General features: G+C 55.5%; 2 protein-coding genes across 2 annotated transcripts; both read right to left on the bottom strand.

Annotated features, from left to right (window-relative positions):
* Positions 1 to 279: 279 nt before the first annotated feature.
* Positions 280 to 8,022, bottom strand: RNF225 (ring finger protein 225). The gene is made up of 2 exons (XM_032324818.1): positions 7,000 to 8,022; positions 280 to 6,385 (listed from the first exon to the last, which is right to left on the bottom strand). Exon 2 carries the CDS (start codon positions 6,372 to 6,374, stop codon positions 5,385 to 5,387), a length of 990 nt encoding a protein of 329 aa, XP_032180709.1. The 5' UTR covers positions 6,375 to 6,385; positions 7,000 to 8,022; the 3' UTR covers positions 280 to 5,384.
* Positions 8,023 to 8,123: 101 nt separating this feature from the next.
* On the bottom strand, positions 8,124 to 13,215 carry RPS5 (ribosomal protein S5). The gene is made up of 6 exons (XM_032324834.1): positions 13,092 to 13,215; positions 12,223 to 12,331; positions 9,355 to 9,564; positions 9,070 to 9,198; positions 8,323 to 8,421; positions 8,124 to 8,242 (listed from the first exon to the last, which is right to left on the bottom strand). The coding sequence occupies exons 2-6, from the start codon at positions 12,328 to 12,330 to the stop codon at positions 8,174 to 8,176; spliced, it is 615 nt and encodes a 204-aa protein (XP_032180725.1). The 5' UTR covers position 12,331; positions 13,092 to 13,215; the 3' UTR covers positions 8,124 to 8,173.
* Positions 13,216 to 15,860: the final 2,645 nt, after the last annotated feature.

The raw sequence follows: 15,860 nt of genomic DNA, 5'->3' as shown, positions 1-15,860 counted from the left end.
CTTATTTGCAGTTTATTACATTGAAAAGATATAATTTAAAATCTGGGAAAGTGGGGGCACGCGAGTGGCTCATTCGTTAAGCCTCTGCCTTCAGCTGGGGTCATGATCCCAGGGTCCTGGGATCGAGACCATGTAGGGCTCCTTGCTTGGTGGGAAGTCAGTTTCTCCCTCTCCCTCTGCCTGCTGCTCCCCCTGCTTGTACTCTCTCTGGGTCAAATTAAAAAAAAAAAATCTTTAAAAAATAAAATCTGGCAGAAGAAAGAGGCATGTAAACAGGAATTAAGAAAGATCAGGCACAAGCTTCCTGCTGTCCTCTCCCAGTGGGGTCACACACCGCACTCACTTCTCCCAAACAATATACATGACAACACATACTGAGTGTTGCCACCAAGTGTCCTCACCTAAGTCTTGGTGTCCAGGGTTTTCACTGGGAAACAGTAACAAAGGTGTGCAGCACCCATGTAACTGACCTTAGTTACCCAGTCTCTGTCCCTGTCCCCCGCCCCCCAAGGACAAACTGATGCAGCGTGACTCACAGCCCCTACCACAAATCACACTGTTGGCACAGACGATATGGTGTGGATTAGGGCTCCAGGTACACAATGACACTAATATCAGGAGAGCTACTTCCGCCCAGTGGTACAGTGGACAGGGCTGACTGCAGTGGCTCACCGAGGCTGTGGGACAGAGTAGATCCTGGAATGAGTCATGCTTCCTCTCTGAAACGATTAAGTTGCCTTGGCATCTCACTAGCCTCTGGGTCCGTGCCAGCTGGCTCTTCCAGACAGCACAGAATAAGGCAGCAGAGCCAGCTTCCTGCAGAGAGCTCCAATCTCAGATACATTCTGCAACAGGCCAGCTGGTCCCTAGCACCCGTGCCACCTGCTTCCCCACTGTGCGCCCTCTCCCAATGGTGATGTGGAAACACTACAGACGGCTCAGGAAGGTGCCTAGCCCAGGTCTGAGCCACCACAATGCTTCTTCACTCCTGTTCCTCCAACACGGGAGGGTAAGGGGCCTAGAAAAGAGTCAGGTGTTTTAATGCCACCCCCCTCGACCCTCCAACTCCCGTCAACACCCACAGCTCCATGTCTCCTCCCTCCCTTAAGATCTGGGGGCCTGGAGACAGGTGGGAATGAAGCCAGTCACTCTTCCCTTTCTGTCCTTGGTTCTGACCCAGTCCCTACTTGGTGCTACTGTGGCCGGCACTGGCTTCTCCTGGGCCTCCCCCAAACTCACAGAAAGGGTGACATGGTCATCACCCTGGGGATTCAGCCTGAACCAAAGGCCTGGGACTCTCTGGGGAGAGAGGGCCCAAGAGTGTGGCACAGGCCCACTCGACTAAAGAGGACAAAGGACTGTGCTGGTGACTCCACTTTAGGTAGAGGGCTGACCTCCCAAATGGCCACCATGAGTCCCCTTGTCCATGTTCACACACTCACTTAGGTCCCTTCCATAGTGAATAGGGTGCCCGCTAGCACATGGGGGAAATGATAGAATGACTTCTGTGGCCGGGTTATAAAAGGCATTGTGGCTTCTTTGGCTTTGTTCCCTCTTGGCTCACTTGCTCAGAGAGAAGCCACTTGCCATGTTGTGACAATACTCAAGCAGCCCCCAGCCAGGACTGCAAGAAGTTCCCCCAAGCCCCACCCTGGTTTGCATGTGGGTGTTAGTGAGAAGGGGAAGCCTCCCAAGTGTGGAGAGAGAACTCCAATTGCAGGACCGGGGGAGGAGGGGAAAAAACCAAGTCCACCCTACCAGGCTGTGGAGTTGAGGGGAGAAGGTGTTTTGCAGGAAGCTCTCTGGTCCTCGTTCGAATCCATACCCTGCCGAATCCAACAGCCTCTGTTTCCCCGCAGAGTCTGGACTCTGCGGCTCTCAGGGTCCATTGAGGCCCTCGGTGGCCCTTGTTCCCTTGGCCTCAACACAAGAAGATGCCCCGATGGGCAGGGATGGGTGCAGTGCGGGCAGAGGCATCTTTGATTCTCATGAAGAGAGACTGGCCAGATCCCTATAGAACGGAGCACCTTGCATCCCTCCGGGGGCAAAGAAGGCAGAGCTGGGGGGAGAACATGGGGAATCTTTGGGGAACTGGGGACTCCACGAACTTGACAGGGAAGGCAGTGTGGCCAAGATGATGGTTGCTCTGCTCAGCGTTCTGGATGTCATCTGCCATGTGAGGGCCTTCCTTGTTCCTGTGATGTCCCCAGTGCACACCCTTGGTATACAGCAGGTGCACAATAAATACTTTTGGTTAACTAATTTTCCCTGCAAGTAAAGTGTTTATTGTCACCCATCTTACAGAAGAGAGAACCAAAGTCTGGCATCTCTGGCACCATGCCAGGCAATGAGATTGACTCCCCTCTCTGGGTATTCACAAGCCTGCGACAGATGAGGGGTGGTTATGCAGCAGGGCTGAAGTGGGCAGAGGGAGGGTGGGGAGGGCATGGCTCTAGGTGGCCACAGAGGCTGGTGGGAAAGGTTGGGGCAGAGGATCCATGATACCGGCCCCAGGGTGGTTTTGGACGGCCCCTTTGTGGACGGGTAGTCATCAAGGTAGTAATTAGCAGACAGGAATGTTCAGGACCCCTGGGATCTGTCATCAGGCTCATTGTAAGGAAGGAGAGACTGAAGTTTCAGTCTCCCAGTTGGGAGAGTGGAGAAGCCGAACCTTCCCTAACCCCTGGGAGGAAGCTAGCTAGGACTGGGGTGTGGGATGGTCAGCCCTGCCAGTGCCCTCAGTCACCTGCTTACTGCCCCAGCTCCTTCTGCCTTTAATACCAGCTGTTTCGAAGATGCGGGTCTTCTTCCAGGCAGCCTTTCTTGAACACCCTCAGGCAGAGACCATTTTCTCTCCCCTCTCTGGGCACCACCAGCTAAGGGCCCCTTTCTTACTCTCCTGGCTGGGCCCAACTTTTGCCACCCCCCAATCTCCCAATCTTGGGTGGAGGAGGGAAGGGATGAGAAGAAGGATACCTGAGACACTATGGTGAGGTGAATAATGGTCCCCATAGATAGCCAGGTCCTAAACCCCAGCATCTGTCAATCTGCTACTTAGATAGCAAAATGGACTTTGCAGATGTGATTAAATTAAGATGCTGATCTGGAAATTATCCCAGATTATCAGGGCGGGCTCAAGTTCTCACAATACCCTTACAAGTGAAAGCAGGAGGCAGGACAGTCAGAGCTTTCTAGCCACGATGCTGCTGCCTTTGAAGACAGAGGAAGACAGAGCACCTGGTCGGCTCCGTCAGTAGAGCATGGGACTCCTGATCTTGAGATTGTGAGTCTGAGTCCCACATGGGGTGTAGAGATTACTTAAAAAAATAATAATAATAAAATATGAAGATAGAGGAAGAAGCCAAGGAATGCAGGTCTTGAAGATGAAAAGCGAAGGAAATTCTCTCCTGGAGCCTCCGGAGAAGCTAGCCCCAAGAACACTTGATTTTAGCCAGGTAAACATGATTTCAAGACTCCTGGCCTGCAGAACTGTGAAGAATTAGTCTGAGTTCTCTGTTGCAGCAGTTAGCAGACACTAACCTAGACCACCAACACTGCTCCAGCCTGACCAAGTCCCCTCCCTGTGTGGGCGGGGCTAGGGCTGCCCAGTGACCCAGCACCCTGCTCTCAGTCACTGTGGGTGACATTGGCACCTGGGTGTGGGACAAGAACTGGTCTGGAAACACACTCCCTTGGATGTCCTGATGATCCCCCTCTGGCTTTCCAACTGGAAGCAGCAGCTCCCATCGAAAGGAACTCGACCAGGGTGGCTCCAAGCTCGACATGCCTCGACCAGGGTGGCTCCAAGCTAGTTGAGCCCAGAGTGACCACAGGCATTCCTAGAGTGCCTCTTGGTCACCCGCAATGCCGTCACTCCCCAGAAAACTATTTGGCACCCCCCGTGTGCCAGGCACTGAGAACACACATGTAAACAGATCAAATGAGAACCCCCAGTCCCATAGAAGTTACATTTCTCTCTGGAAAATGTCAGATTCCCAGCCACAGAACATGGAACCTCAAATCTGGGCCAAGTGAGGAAGGATGTGGGCTCCAGAGCCTTGGGGGAAACAGAAGACCTGTGTTCAGTCTGTGTAGAGGGTGGCAGCCATCTACCCTGTGATGACTGACCCAGGAAGGCTTCTGAGAGGAGGAGGACAGGAACCCAAGAGCTGCCCTCCCTGTAGGCTGCTGCCCAAGGCTGAGGCTTCACCTCAGGGTACAACAGGGATGCCAAAAAAAGTTGATGGAGCTCTGGAGGAGACGTGTAATAATTGGTCTCGAGAAATTAATGAATGGAAATAGGGGTTATGGAGGTTCTAGCACCCAGGGAGAGAGGCCAGGATGTCTCCAAGTGGGCCAGCGAGATCCAGGAGCACCCACCCCCCAAATCATGTGGCCCTGACCTAGAGGGCAACCTTGAATGAGCCTTGGTGACCACAGCTGCCCCACAGCATATCAGGACCCCAGAAGCCACGACCCAAACAGTAGTCGAGGCTCCTGCTTGCAGATTGATGCTCAGAACTAAGTGGGAGCTAATCGTGGAGGCTCAGGCCCTATATGTCCCTCCTCAACCCTGGCCTGGCCACCCCTCCCCCTTCAAGCCCAAGCCCCAGCCATGAGTGCAGACAACCCAGGACCAGCTTGGAAATAGCTGGATCCCATCCACACCCAACCTGCAGGCAGCAGACTGGAAAATAAACTCCACAGCCCCGGTGGGGGTGGGTGTGGGTGTGGGTGTGGGGAGGACTGCGATGGGCCCCGCAGAGGGGCATGGCCAGAGGCCAACAGCAGTAGCAGCTTCACCACCAGAGACTGGGGGCTCCAGCCACCTGCAGTGAGCCCACAGGATGACTAAATCAGAGGCTTCCCCCCAGCTGCCAGCTGAGGGTTCTCCCCCCGGGGTCTGATGATGACTGGGGGTGCGCTCAGTGGGATCCTCCGGAGGGGCTAATGGGGTCCTGTGCAGGGTACCTACCCAATGTTGGTCCGAGGGGCTCCCCAGCTGGACTCTTGCGGGGATGAGGATCAAGGGTCCTCCCAACCGGGCCCTCATGGAGATCAGGTTTAGGAGTGCCTCCCAGAAGGACCTTCGCAAAGAGGGGCTCAGGACAGCCTCAGCTTGATGCCTACAGTTGCTCCGGGTTATGGGTGCTCCCAGAGGGCCCTTGTGGGAATGAAGGCCGAGGTTGCTCCTTGAGAGGGGCCCTGCTCCTTCGTGATGACGCTTGGAACGATCTCACTAGGCCTCCCTCGGAGAAATGGGTGCTTTCCAAGCACCTTGGTAAGGCCTCCCTGAGGACCAGGGCAAGCGATCCTGGCAGGGCCCCACCAGGAGGACACGGAGGACCCCAGCCCTGGAGACAAGACCTGCAACACGGATGCATTTACCGCGGCGCCCACACCTTCCTCCCGCCCGGTCCCTGTGGGGCCCAGCCCCAGCCGGCTTCTGCTCCCCACACGCGGTCCGGGGACTGGTCCAACGTCCCCTCGACCTCCGCCTTATCCTCAGAGCCCGCCTCGGGCTCCAGCACGTCCTCCGTAGCCCCTGGCAGGGCGGTGTCCAGGTCAGGACCCACGGGGCGCGGCGTCCAGGGTGTCCCCGGCGGGGGCCGCGGCGGGAACCAGGAGAACCCGGGCGCCGGGGCAAGCGCCACGAGCTGGGGCCGCACGGGGCCGGAGGAGGCGGCGTGGGGGATGAGGAAGAAGATGTAGACGCCCGAGACGACGAGGCCGGCGGCCACCAGCACCGCCAGTGCCACCGCGGCGTTGAAGGCCCAGGCTGGGCTGGTCAGGGAGAGGCGGCGAGACAGCGGGCGGCCGAGGCGCAGCGGCGGCGGCGGCGGCGGCGGGCGCACGGCTCGGGACTTGCGCGGCCCAGGCGGCGGTGGCGGCGGAGGGCGCAGGTACAGCAGGCCTCGGCGACGGTCGAAGCGCACAGAGCCCTGGCGCGGCAGGGGCGCACGCGCGTCGCGGGGCAGCAGGCCCGGTTGTGTGGGCAGTGCGGGCAGCCCTCGGCGCGGGGCCAGGCGCGTGGGCGCGCGGCACACCGGACAGGCCACCGCGTCGCCGCCCCCCGCCGTGGCAAGGGACAGACGAGCCAGGCACTCGAGGCAGAAGACGTGGCCACAGTCCAGGCGCTTGGGCAGCTTGAAGACACCATCGAAGGGTGACACGCAAATTAGACACTCCACGGGGGATGCAGCAGTCAGGATGGGGCCCGAGCCGGGGCTGCCATCCCCGTCCTCCTCCTCGCCGTCGTCTTGGCCCTCCTCCCTGCCGGGTGAGCGGGGCGCAGAGAGTGAGCTCGGGGAGCTGGGGCCTGAGCCCTGAGGGGCCCGGGGGCGGCGGAGCCAGGGCAGCCGAGGGCAGGGCATCCGGACAGGACCTGAGGGGAGAGGCCCGTCAGCCAGGGAAGCGGGCGGTGGAAGAGCGGAGGAGGGTCTACGGGGTGTGTGTGTGTGTGTGTGTGTGTGTGTGGGAGTGTCAGGGGCCGCACTCTGGAGGGCACAGAACAGAAGGGAAGAAAGGGGAGTAGAGCCAAGGAGCAGAGGCTAGAATGGTAGGCGACTCACAGGGTAGAAGCAAAGGAAAAGGGTGTCCAGGTAGGGAGTTAAAGAAGCATCAAAACTGGAGAAGGGAGGGAGAAGAGATGGGAGGAAAGGATTGGGGGGACAGGGACAGACCCAGGGGGCATGGTAGGTCCTAAGCTTGACTTGGGTGGAGAAGGGGCAGAGATGATAGCTGAGGACTCATCACCAGGCAGGACCCCAGACAAGCAATGGGGAGGCTCCAACATGGAGAGGAACAAAAGATGGGGACCTCTAAGAACTAGTTCGATTCTGGGGGGGTCCATACCAGATCCCAGGAGGGGCAGATGAGGAAGAGAGGACATGCAAGCCTCAGGATTGGAGCCCAGCAACACAGAGAAAGGACAGAAGCCCAGAGCAGGTGCCAGAGATTCCCAACGACAGACCCCAGTGGGCCTTGGGCTCTTCCTACCTGTTGCTGCCACCTCCCTCTGCTGGACACGTCCCTGCCAGTTCTGACCCCAGTACTCTGCCTACCAGCAGCTGCCTACTAGGTGCCCCTCCCTGCAGGAAGGTGCTGCCTTGGTACCACTCCCTCTAGATCCCAGGTTCCCAAGGTACCTGTCAGACTTGTCTGACTGCCTGGCCCGCCCGCGAGACAGGTCCCTCCAGGATGAACACCAAGCCTGACGTTGGCCGGATGTCGGGGGTGGCAGGAAGGTGATAGATGGCACAGAGGACAGGCCAGTGAGTCTGGCCCCATGGGTGGGCAATAACAACCCACCACCCAAGTCTTCCATCACCTCACGAATACACTTTCAAGCTACTGGTGGAATCAGATGAACCTGATATAGCAAGGGCTCTGTGGGTACTCATGGTTGCTGCAGTCCTGACTAGTACACAAAATGCAGAGGCAGGGGCGCCTGGGTGGCTCAGTGGGTTAAGCCTCTGCCTTTGGCTCAGGTCATGATTTCAGGGTCCTGGGATTGAGCCCCACACTGGGCTGTTAAGTGGGGAGCCTGCTTCCCCCTCTCTCCGACTACCTCTCTGAGCACTTATGATCGGTCAAATAAATAATGTTAAAAACAAAAAAAGGAAAAAAAATAAAATAAAGAGTGCAAAGGCAGCCTGGGGTTCAGAGGGAAGCTGGCCAGAGCAAAGAGGAGCCTCTGGGGTGGAAGGTGGGCAGACCCCACAGTGTACTGGATAGGGCTGGCCCCTGGCAAACCAGCAGGCGGGAAGCTGGAAACAGTGACCGAGATCATTGGCCTTAGATACCCCTCCCTGGCACTGCTCACAGAAAACATGCCTCTCAGTGTGGTGGGCTATCACCCAGATCTAGATAAACACCAAGCCCTTCCCCAGACTAGAGTGACATCTGTGCCAGGATAACCCACCCCTCTCATTTCCAACACAATGTGGGCAGCCAGGCCTGCTCTCCATGGTTCTAAGTCAGTGGCGCTTCCTGAGCAGAGTATCTCCCTGGTGAACCCCAGTCCCCACAGGCCAAAAGACAGGTCAGAAACGTGGCCAGCAACTCGGGACCCTGGGGCCATCCACTCCAGCGCCCCCCAGGACACACACTGGCACAGGTGGGTGAGGCTGCCCCAAGGACAGACAGGTTTATTGAAGACACAGCCAGGTGATCAACGGTTGGACTTGGCCACACGTTCCAGCTCGTCCTTCTTCTTGATAGCATATGAATTGGAAGAGCCCTGCAAGGAGACAGATGGTCAGTGCTGAAGGTTGGAGCAGCTTCCCCTTGAACTGGCCCCACCCCTGTGTCCTCACTCACCTTGGCTGCATTGATGAGCTCATCTGCTAGGCACTCAGCAATGGTCTTGATGTTCCGGAAGGCAGCCTCACGTGCACCTGTGCACAGCAGCCAGATGGCCTAGGGAGCACAGGGGCCAGCTAAGCAGATGCCCCCAAAGCAGACAGGGCCACTGTCTTCCGTAGCCCAGGCAACCCAACAAATGCTGGCTACCATACTGCCTGGCATCCACTGGCCCCCTGCGACGGAGACGACACAGTAGGAGCCCAGAGGCAGCCCCAGGTGAAATGCTGCCAGATCTGAGATCAGACCAGGGGCCACAGAAACAAGTGTGGACACAAAGGCTGACGCTGGGTGCTTGGTTACAGGAGATCCGAAACCTGGACTGCAGGGAAGCGTGATGCGGTGTGCGCTCCTGACCTGGACCCTGACTGACAACAGACAGCTACGAAGGATACACTGGGGACAGCTGCAGGCATAGAATGTGAGACAATTCTATCTCTGTTAAGGGGGTAGTGGTGACAATGCCCCCAGCTGATGATCAAATGGTCTGTGGAAAAAAACACACACACCCACACACAGTATGTAACAACACACGCTCAAATGAAACCATGCCTCAGGGAAACGTTGCTCAGGACGGGGCCAGAACCAGTATCTGCCCTGAATGTGATGGTAATGCAGGAAGGCTTCCTGGAGCAAAGGACACTCCAGGTAAAGCACACAGGCAGAAGAAACCTTCCTACTTGCCCATTTCTGCCCCAAGCCCACCTGATTCACACGGCGCAGGGGGGACACATCGACAGCCTGACGCCTCACTGTTCCGGCTCGCCCGATGCGGGTTGAGTCCTCCCGGGGACCACTGTTAATAATTGCGTTCACCAGGACCTGCAGCGGGTTCTAGGAGAAGGCAGCCACGAACGTGACATCAGTCCACATCCCTCCCCCTCTCCTCACCCCTAAACCCTAATGGACCCTGACACACACGCCACGGGGCAGCTGTTGGCTTCAGGCTGTACTACGGGCACTCTGCCTCATCAGGCCTCACAGTCCTACCTCACCAGTGAGCAGATGGATGATCTCGAAGGCATGCTTGACAATGCGCACAGTCATGAGCTTCTTGCCATTGTTGCGGCCATGCATCATCATTGAGTTGGTGAGACGCTCCACAATGGGGCACTGCGCCTTGCGGAAGCGCTTGGCGGCATAGCGCCCCGCACTGTGGGGCAGGTACTTGGCATACTTCTCCTTCACCGCAATGTAGTCCTGGGGCAGCAGGGAGAGGGGATGGGAGGACCATCGTTAGTAGTAAGATGGCCAAGAACCAGAGGGACTGAGCATCCACTGGGGGTAGCCCCCACCCATCTGTGGTGGCTTGACTGTGAAGGCCCTGCCTGCCACAAAACAAGTAACCTTAACAAGTGTCTTCATCAAAGTTACTAAGAGCACTTCCTTGAGGCACCTGGGTGACCCAGTCAGTTAAGCGTCTGCCTTCCACACAGGTCATGATCTCAGGGTCCTGGGATGGAGCCCCGCATTAGGCTGCCCCACCCTGGGGTGGGGAGTCTGCTTCTCCCTCTGTCTGTGCTTTCTCTCTCTCAAATAAAGTCTTAAACCAAAAAAGCACACCTCCTTTGTAATGGGAAGAAGGAAGGGGGATAGAGAACCAAGAAGATCACAACTTATGATTTTTTTAAAAAATATTTATTTGAGAGAGAGAGAACATGAACAGGTGAGAGGGAGGGAGTAGCAGACTTCCCGCTGCACAGCAGGGAGCCTGATAATGAGACTCCTTCCCAGGATCCTGGGATCACCACCTGAGCTGAAGGCAGACACCTAACTAACTAGGGTACCCAAGCTTAGTCAGCTACCCCATGTTGTTGTTTTTTTTTTTTTTTTAATTTTATTTATTTGACAGAGAGAGAAAGAGCACAAGTAGGCAGAGCGGCATACAGGAGGAGAGGGAGAAGAAGATTCTCTGTCGAGCAAGGAGCCCAATGCAGGGTTCAATCCCAGGACCCTGGAATCATGACCTGAGCCAAAGGGAGACGCCTACCAACAGAGCCACCAGGCACCCCCAACGATTTCAGTTTTGTTTTTTTTCTCCACGATTTCAGTTTTAAGCGCTCCTCAAACTCTGTGCCACAGACATTGTCAATGAAGGAACTCCTGTTGCAGGGGCCATCCTATGCACCACAGAATGTTTAGCAGCATCCAGTACGGTGGTAGCACCCCTCTGGGTTTTAGCAACCCAAAATGTATCCACACATTGCCAAGTGTCACCTAAAAGGGGTGGGGGAAGATCACGCTGGAGAACCCCTGTTTTAGCAGAATTATCTAACAACGCTTCCTATACACAGAGGCATCATTTCCCAAGAAAATGTCTGTAAAACACCAAAATGTTAGGGGGGTGTTCAAATCAGAGGAACTACATGTATGTCAACAGTACTACTGTCAACTGTTTCACTGTGAAATACACCCAAACGTCACTCTATCACTTATACACGAGAAGCCCCACCACATCCTATTTCTATAAACACCAGGAATAAATGAAGGAGAAGAGAAAATTCTGATACCAAAATGACAGTCTGCAGAGAACCACCTATGCAAACAGGCAAGCAGCTAGGTCTCCATGTAGGGCTCCACACTGGGCAGGATAATTCACAAACAACAAATGCCCTGGAAGGGATTAGATATAACATCCAGCTCTATGGCAGAGCCCTGCACATCTTTCAAAACCAAATTCTGGCATGACACTGACTTCAACTTCCCCAGCCCCTAAGGGAGCACTAGGGAAAAGTGAAAAGTTGTCTTTTAATAAAGTATTTACTTGGGGCACCTGGGTGGCTCAGTGGGTTAAGCTGCTGCCTTCGGCTCGGGTCATGATCTCAGGGTCCTGGGATCGAGCCCCACATCGGGCTCTCTGCTCAGCAGGGAGCCTGCTTCCCTTCCTCTCTCTCTCTGCCTGCCTCTCTGCCTACTTGTGATCTCTCTCTCTTTCAAATAAATAAATAAAATCTTAAAAAAAGAAAAGAAAATGTACTTTCTTAAAAAAAAAAAAAAAAAAAAAAAAGCAAGTATTTACTTGGGGCACCTGGGTGGCTCAGTGGGTTAAAGCCTCTGTCTTCCGCTCAGGTCATGATCTCAAGGTCCTGGGATCAAGCTCCGCATCAGGCTCTCTGCCTGCCTCTCTGCCTACTTGTGTTTCCCTCTGTCAAATAAATAAATAAATAAAAATCTTAAAAAAAAAAAAAAAAGAAAGAAAAGTAAGTATTTACTTGTCAGAGTGAGCATACACAGGGAGAACGGTGGGCAGAGGAAAAAGCAGGCTTTCCTCTGAGCAAGGAACCAGAGGCGGCTCCACCCCAGGACCCTGAGATCGTGACCTGAGCCAAGGCAGACACAACAATGGAGCCATGCAGGCACTCCTCAAATCAACAAATAAATTTTTTTTTTTTTAAAGAATTTATTTATTTATTTGACAGAGAGAGATCACAAGTAGGCAGAGAGGCAGGCAGAGAGAGAGAGAGAGAGGAGGAAGCAGGCTCCCTGCTCAGCAGGGATGCAGGACTAGATCCCAGGACCCTGAGATCATGAACTGAGCCACGAAGGCAGCAGCTTAACCCACTGAGCCACCCAGGCGCCCCTCAATAAGTAAATCTTAACAAAAACAACAAAAAAAGAAAAACAGAACCAAAACATGGACACAAAACCCCCGTGGGAACCATCGTGTGTAGCAACCGGGTTAACAAAATACGAAGGAAAAACAGACACTGTGGATGTGGTGATCCAGGAAGCCCCCCCTTTACCTGTCACATCTTCAAGTCTACAGCAACGAGTTTCAAGTCACCCCTTCTGGAAGATTCCACGTGTGCCCCCAACCCCCTAGCTGGAGAGAGCGCAACCACTACAAGCCCCTCTCACCTGCAAGGAGATGTCATTGATCTGAACGTCATCGGTGCTCCACTTCCCAAAGAGCTTGATGTCAGGGGTCTCCGCCACCGCAGGTGCAGCCGTCTCCCACTCCGTCATCCTAGGAACACAAACTGTCAAAGCCCAGACACACCCACCACTGCGAGGCTGGCCCACACACGGCCACCTAGGAATTTATGTGGAACCCAGGAAGACGGTGACGTCTGCGCCCACCTTTCTGGGTCCTAGAAAAACCACTTAGCTGTAATGTGAGCAAGAAGCATCTCTCTCTCTCACCAAGGACCCCGGGAACCAGGCGCTGGCAGGCCCCGGCCAAAAACGGCTGCGCGGACCGTGTCTGCAAGGGAGATACCCGGTACCCCGACACCGCATCCGCTGGAATTCGAATCCCAGCCAGGTCATTAACGAGCTCTGCCACGGGGGAGAGTCAGGCTGCTTCCGCTCTGCTTCTCTGGAGTCAAATGGAAACCCGGGTCTGCCACCGAGGGCCACCACACGAATTCCGCACATAATCAAAGCAAATGCCACAGCGCGTGTCCGACACCAAAGACATACAAGGAGCTACTAGAGGAAAAACCGTGCACTGGCCGCGGATTGGACCGGGTGCTAAGAACGGAAACCTCCTATCTCAACTCACGACTGCACGGCCCCCGAACTCCGCTCCCGGGCAAAGGTACAGAGATAGCGGGACACCGAGAAATTGTAACTTTCCTATGCCTCCACGTTCCTCAGCACGTTTTCCGGAGAAAAACGGGAAACTCCCCCGGAAGAAGCCCCGAGCCTCAGGGATCGCTCATCGCGTCCCGGAAAATCCTGAATCGTTCCTCGTACCCCCCACCCCGACACCGCGGCGGCCTCACCTGAGGGCGCAGCCGGGGCGTCACAATCGATCACTGCACACCACGCGCCGCCCTGGCACAGACAGGAAGAGACCGCGAATCGCGGGCCCAAGCCTTTAAAGGGGGTGAAAACTTCCGGGTCAGCGGGGACAACGCGTATGCAAAAAAGTCACGTAATACCCAAGGACCAATCCGGAACAAAAATGTGAAGGCGCCCCGTGGCAAACGAAATATATAAATACCCTGCGCACGCGCGCTTGCAAAAAGTGACCCCACGAGCCAGCCTGGCGGATGTTCTGATAGCCAGTACTTGCCCGGTCTAGGCGGCCCTTGCACAAGCGCAGAGATCTCTCTGAGGCCAAGGCCGCCATGTCTAATGAGGACAGAAGTCAGGCTCGTGCTCTTCGCGCTCCTGGGCTGCTTACTTCACGCTGCACCTAACGCGGGTTTCGAGTGCTGTAGCGGGTTCGTTCTTCGTCCAGGTCATGGCCGCCTCACAGACAAGCGCAGCTGCAGGCTCGGAGAGGAGGAGTGGGCCTGGAGGTCACGACTGCCCTCCACTGGCCCTGGCCCCCACGTGCATGCGCTAGCCCCTCTCGCGGGTCGGCCTACCGCACACTCGCACGCTCGCACGCTCGGGTTGCTGAGCCTCTTAGAAGGCGGGACCCTTTCCGGCTAGAGCTTTCTTCATCCCATGCCAGGGTACCCCTGTCGTCTCTCTACGACTTCTGCACTTCCTGCTGCCCCTTATCGTGTGCGGGCGGATGTTGGGAAGGAGCCCTGGATATGGGGCCAGGGACTGTGCCCAGCAGGTGGACTGGAGGCGGGGGCAGCCTCCAGTCTATTTGATGCACCTGGGTCCTTTGTTGATGCTGACGTCACTGGACGGGTGCAGGGGGTCAGCCCTGGTGGCCGTGCCGCGGCCACGCTGTGGCCTCACCCATTGACCCGGTGGCTCTCCTGAAGAGCTTGTGCCCACAACTTCACACACCCCGATTGTTTGGCGACTCCTAAACCTACTCCCTGGAGTCGAGCTGGGACGTGGACTAAGTCTTGGTGGGCTCCCCAGAGGCAGCGACAGTGCGGTTGCTCACCCACGCTGGCTGGCAGGATAATGCGGCAGCCTCTAGTGGAGTATCTCTCCAGGACTGCATGGGGCTCCTTACCTCCTGGTGCCTATCTCTCCCTCCAAGGGGATGCTCCCCCAAGCCAGACCCCAAGGGGCCCAGCCACTTGACTTAAGTGGTCCTCTGTAGATCCCCAGTGACCCCATTTGCCCACTCTCTGAGCATGTTCATAGCAGGTCCTCAGCATCCGCCTTAGGTGTGTACTGCTTGACTGATTTTAAGGACTAGCCCCTGTCCCTACCCCATTTCAGGAGTGTTTCAGACCAGAGACTCTGTGCCCCCTTGGACTGTTTTTTTTGTTTGGTTTTTAGTTGGGTTTTGGATTTTTTTGGTTTTTGTTTTGATTTGGTACAAAATGGTCGTTTTTATTAAACACGGGGACAGGAACCTTGGGTAGAAAGAGCTGCTGCTCCCCGCTTTGGACTCAGAAGGATATACCCTGAAGCTGGCCTGAGCATGGGGTTAGATCCTGGGCTGCCATTGGGGGCACAGGAACTGCATCTAGACACCAAAGCCCCCAGCCCCTACAACCTGTGGCCCTTATCCCTGAACTCTGCCCTGTTAGGTGCAAACAGCAGCCTTGGACCTACCACTGGGGTCTGTGGGGGGATGGGGAGGGGATAAATGGGCTCTTCCCTGGTCCGGCAGACCTTCTCTGACCCTTGGGGGCCCTCCCTTGTCCTGGGGGAGGTCCTTGGGAAGGTGCTTGGGTGGGGCGGAGCAGGAAAGCTGAGAGAGGCAGAGGTAACAGTGCCCCCACACTCAGCAGGATCCAAGGGGAGGCTCCCAACCCTGCCTCTTTCTCCTCAAAAGCTGAGAGGGCCCCACCCCCTTGAACCTCAGTTTCCCCCTTCAGCATAGACATAAGAACAGAATCAGGGGTGCTGGCTGATTCAGTTGGTAGAGCATGTGGCTTTAGATTTATAGGGTCACGAGTTTGAGCCCTGAGTCGAGCATGGAACCTACTAAACAAAACAAAATAAAACTGGGGGGTTGGAGAATGAGACAAGGCCAGTTTGGATCCTGTGCCCTGGGCTACTGGGTGGGCTACTGGCCTACTGTCATTTGATAATAGACATCTTTTTTATTTCTTTTAGAGAGAAAGCATGAGCAAGTGGGGGGAGGGGCAGAGGGAGAGAAAGACTCCTCAAGCCAACTCCCCACTAAGGGGTAAGCCTGATACAAGGCTTGATCCCAGGACCCTGAGATCATGACCTGAGCCAAAATCAAAATCGCCCACTTAACCAACTGAGCCACCCAGGTGCCCCAAATAGACTCCTTTATAGACCCTGAAACAGTGACTTGCTGTGCACTGGAGAGCAAGAGGGAGTTCCTGCCATAAAACCCCATAATGTGAAAAGGGTTGGGGAGGGGAAGAGTGTCACCTTCCATAGCTAAGATTCACATACCTCTTGCCAGGCATGGGGTGGTCCAGCCTCCCCACCTCCATGGCACAGTGGAGGAGACCTGAAGGCTGACCCCATGGGTCTATAGATGTTGGCACTGTGTTCTTCAGCCTGAAGGGTGGAAAGTCTCTTCAGAGGCCACCTTCACTTCCTGGTGCATCATTTCCACTCTGGACCCACCAGCCCTGACCATCTCTTCTGCCCTATTTGTCTAATTGCTCTATGAAGGTAGACTGTGTGGCTTATTCGCTGCTGTA

Source organism: Mustela erminea, chromosome 19 (genome assembly GCF_009829155.1).
Source record: "Mustela erminea isolate mMusErm1 chromosome 19, mMusErm1.Pri, whole genome shotgun sequence".
NCBI lineage: Eukaryota > Metazoa > Chordata > Mammalia > Carnivora > Mustelidae > Mustela > Mustela erminea.
Note: the sequence above shows the minus strand (reverse complement) of the source record. Positions and strands in the feature narration are given on the sequence as shown.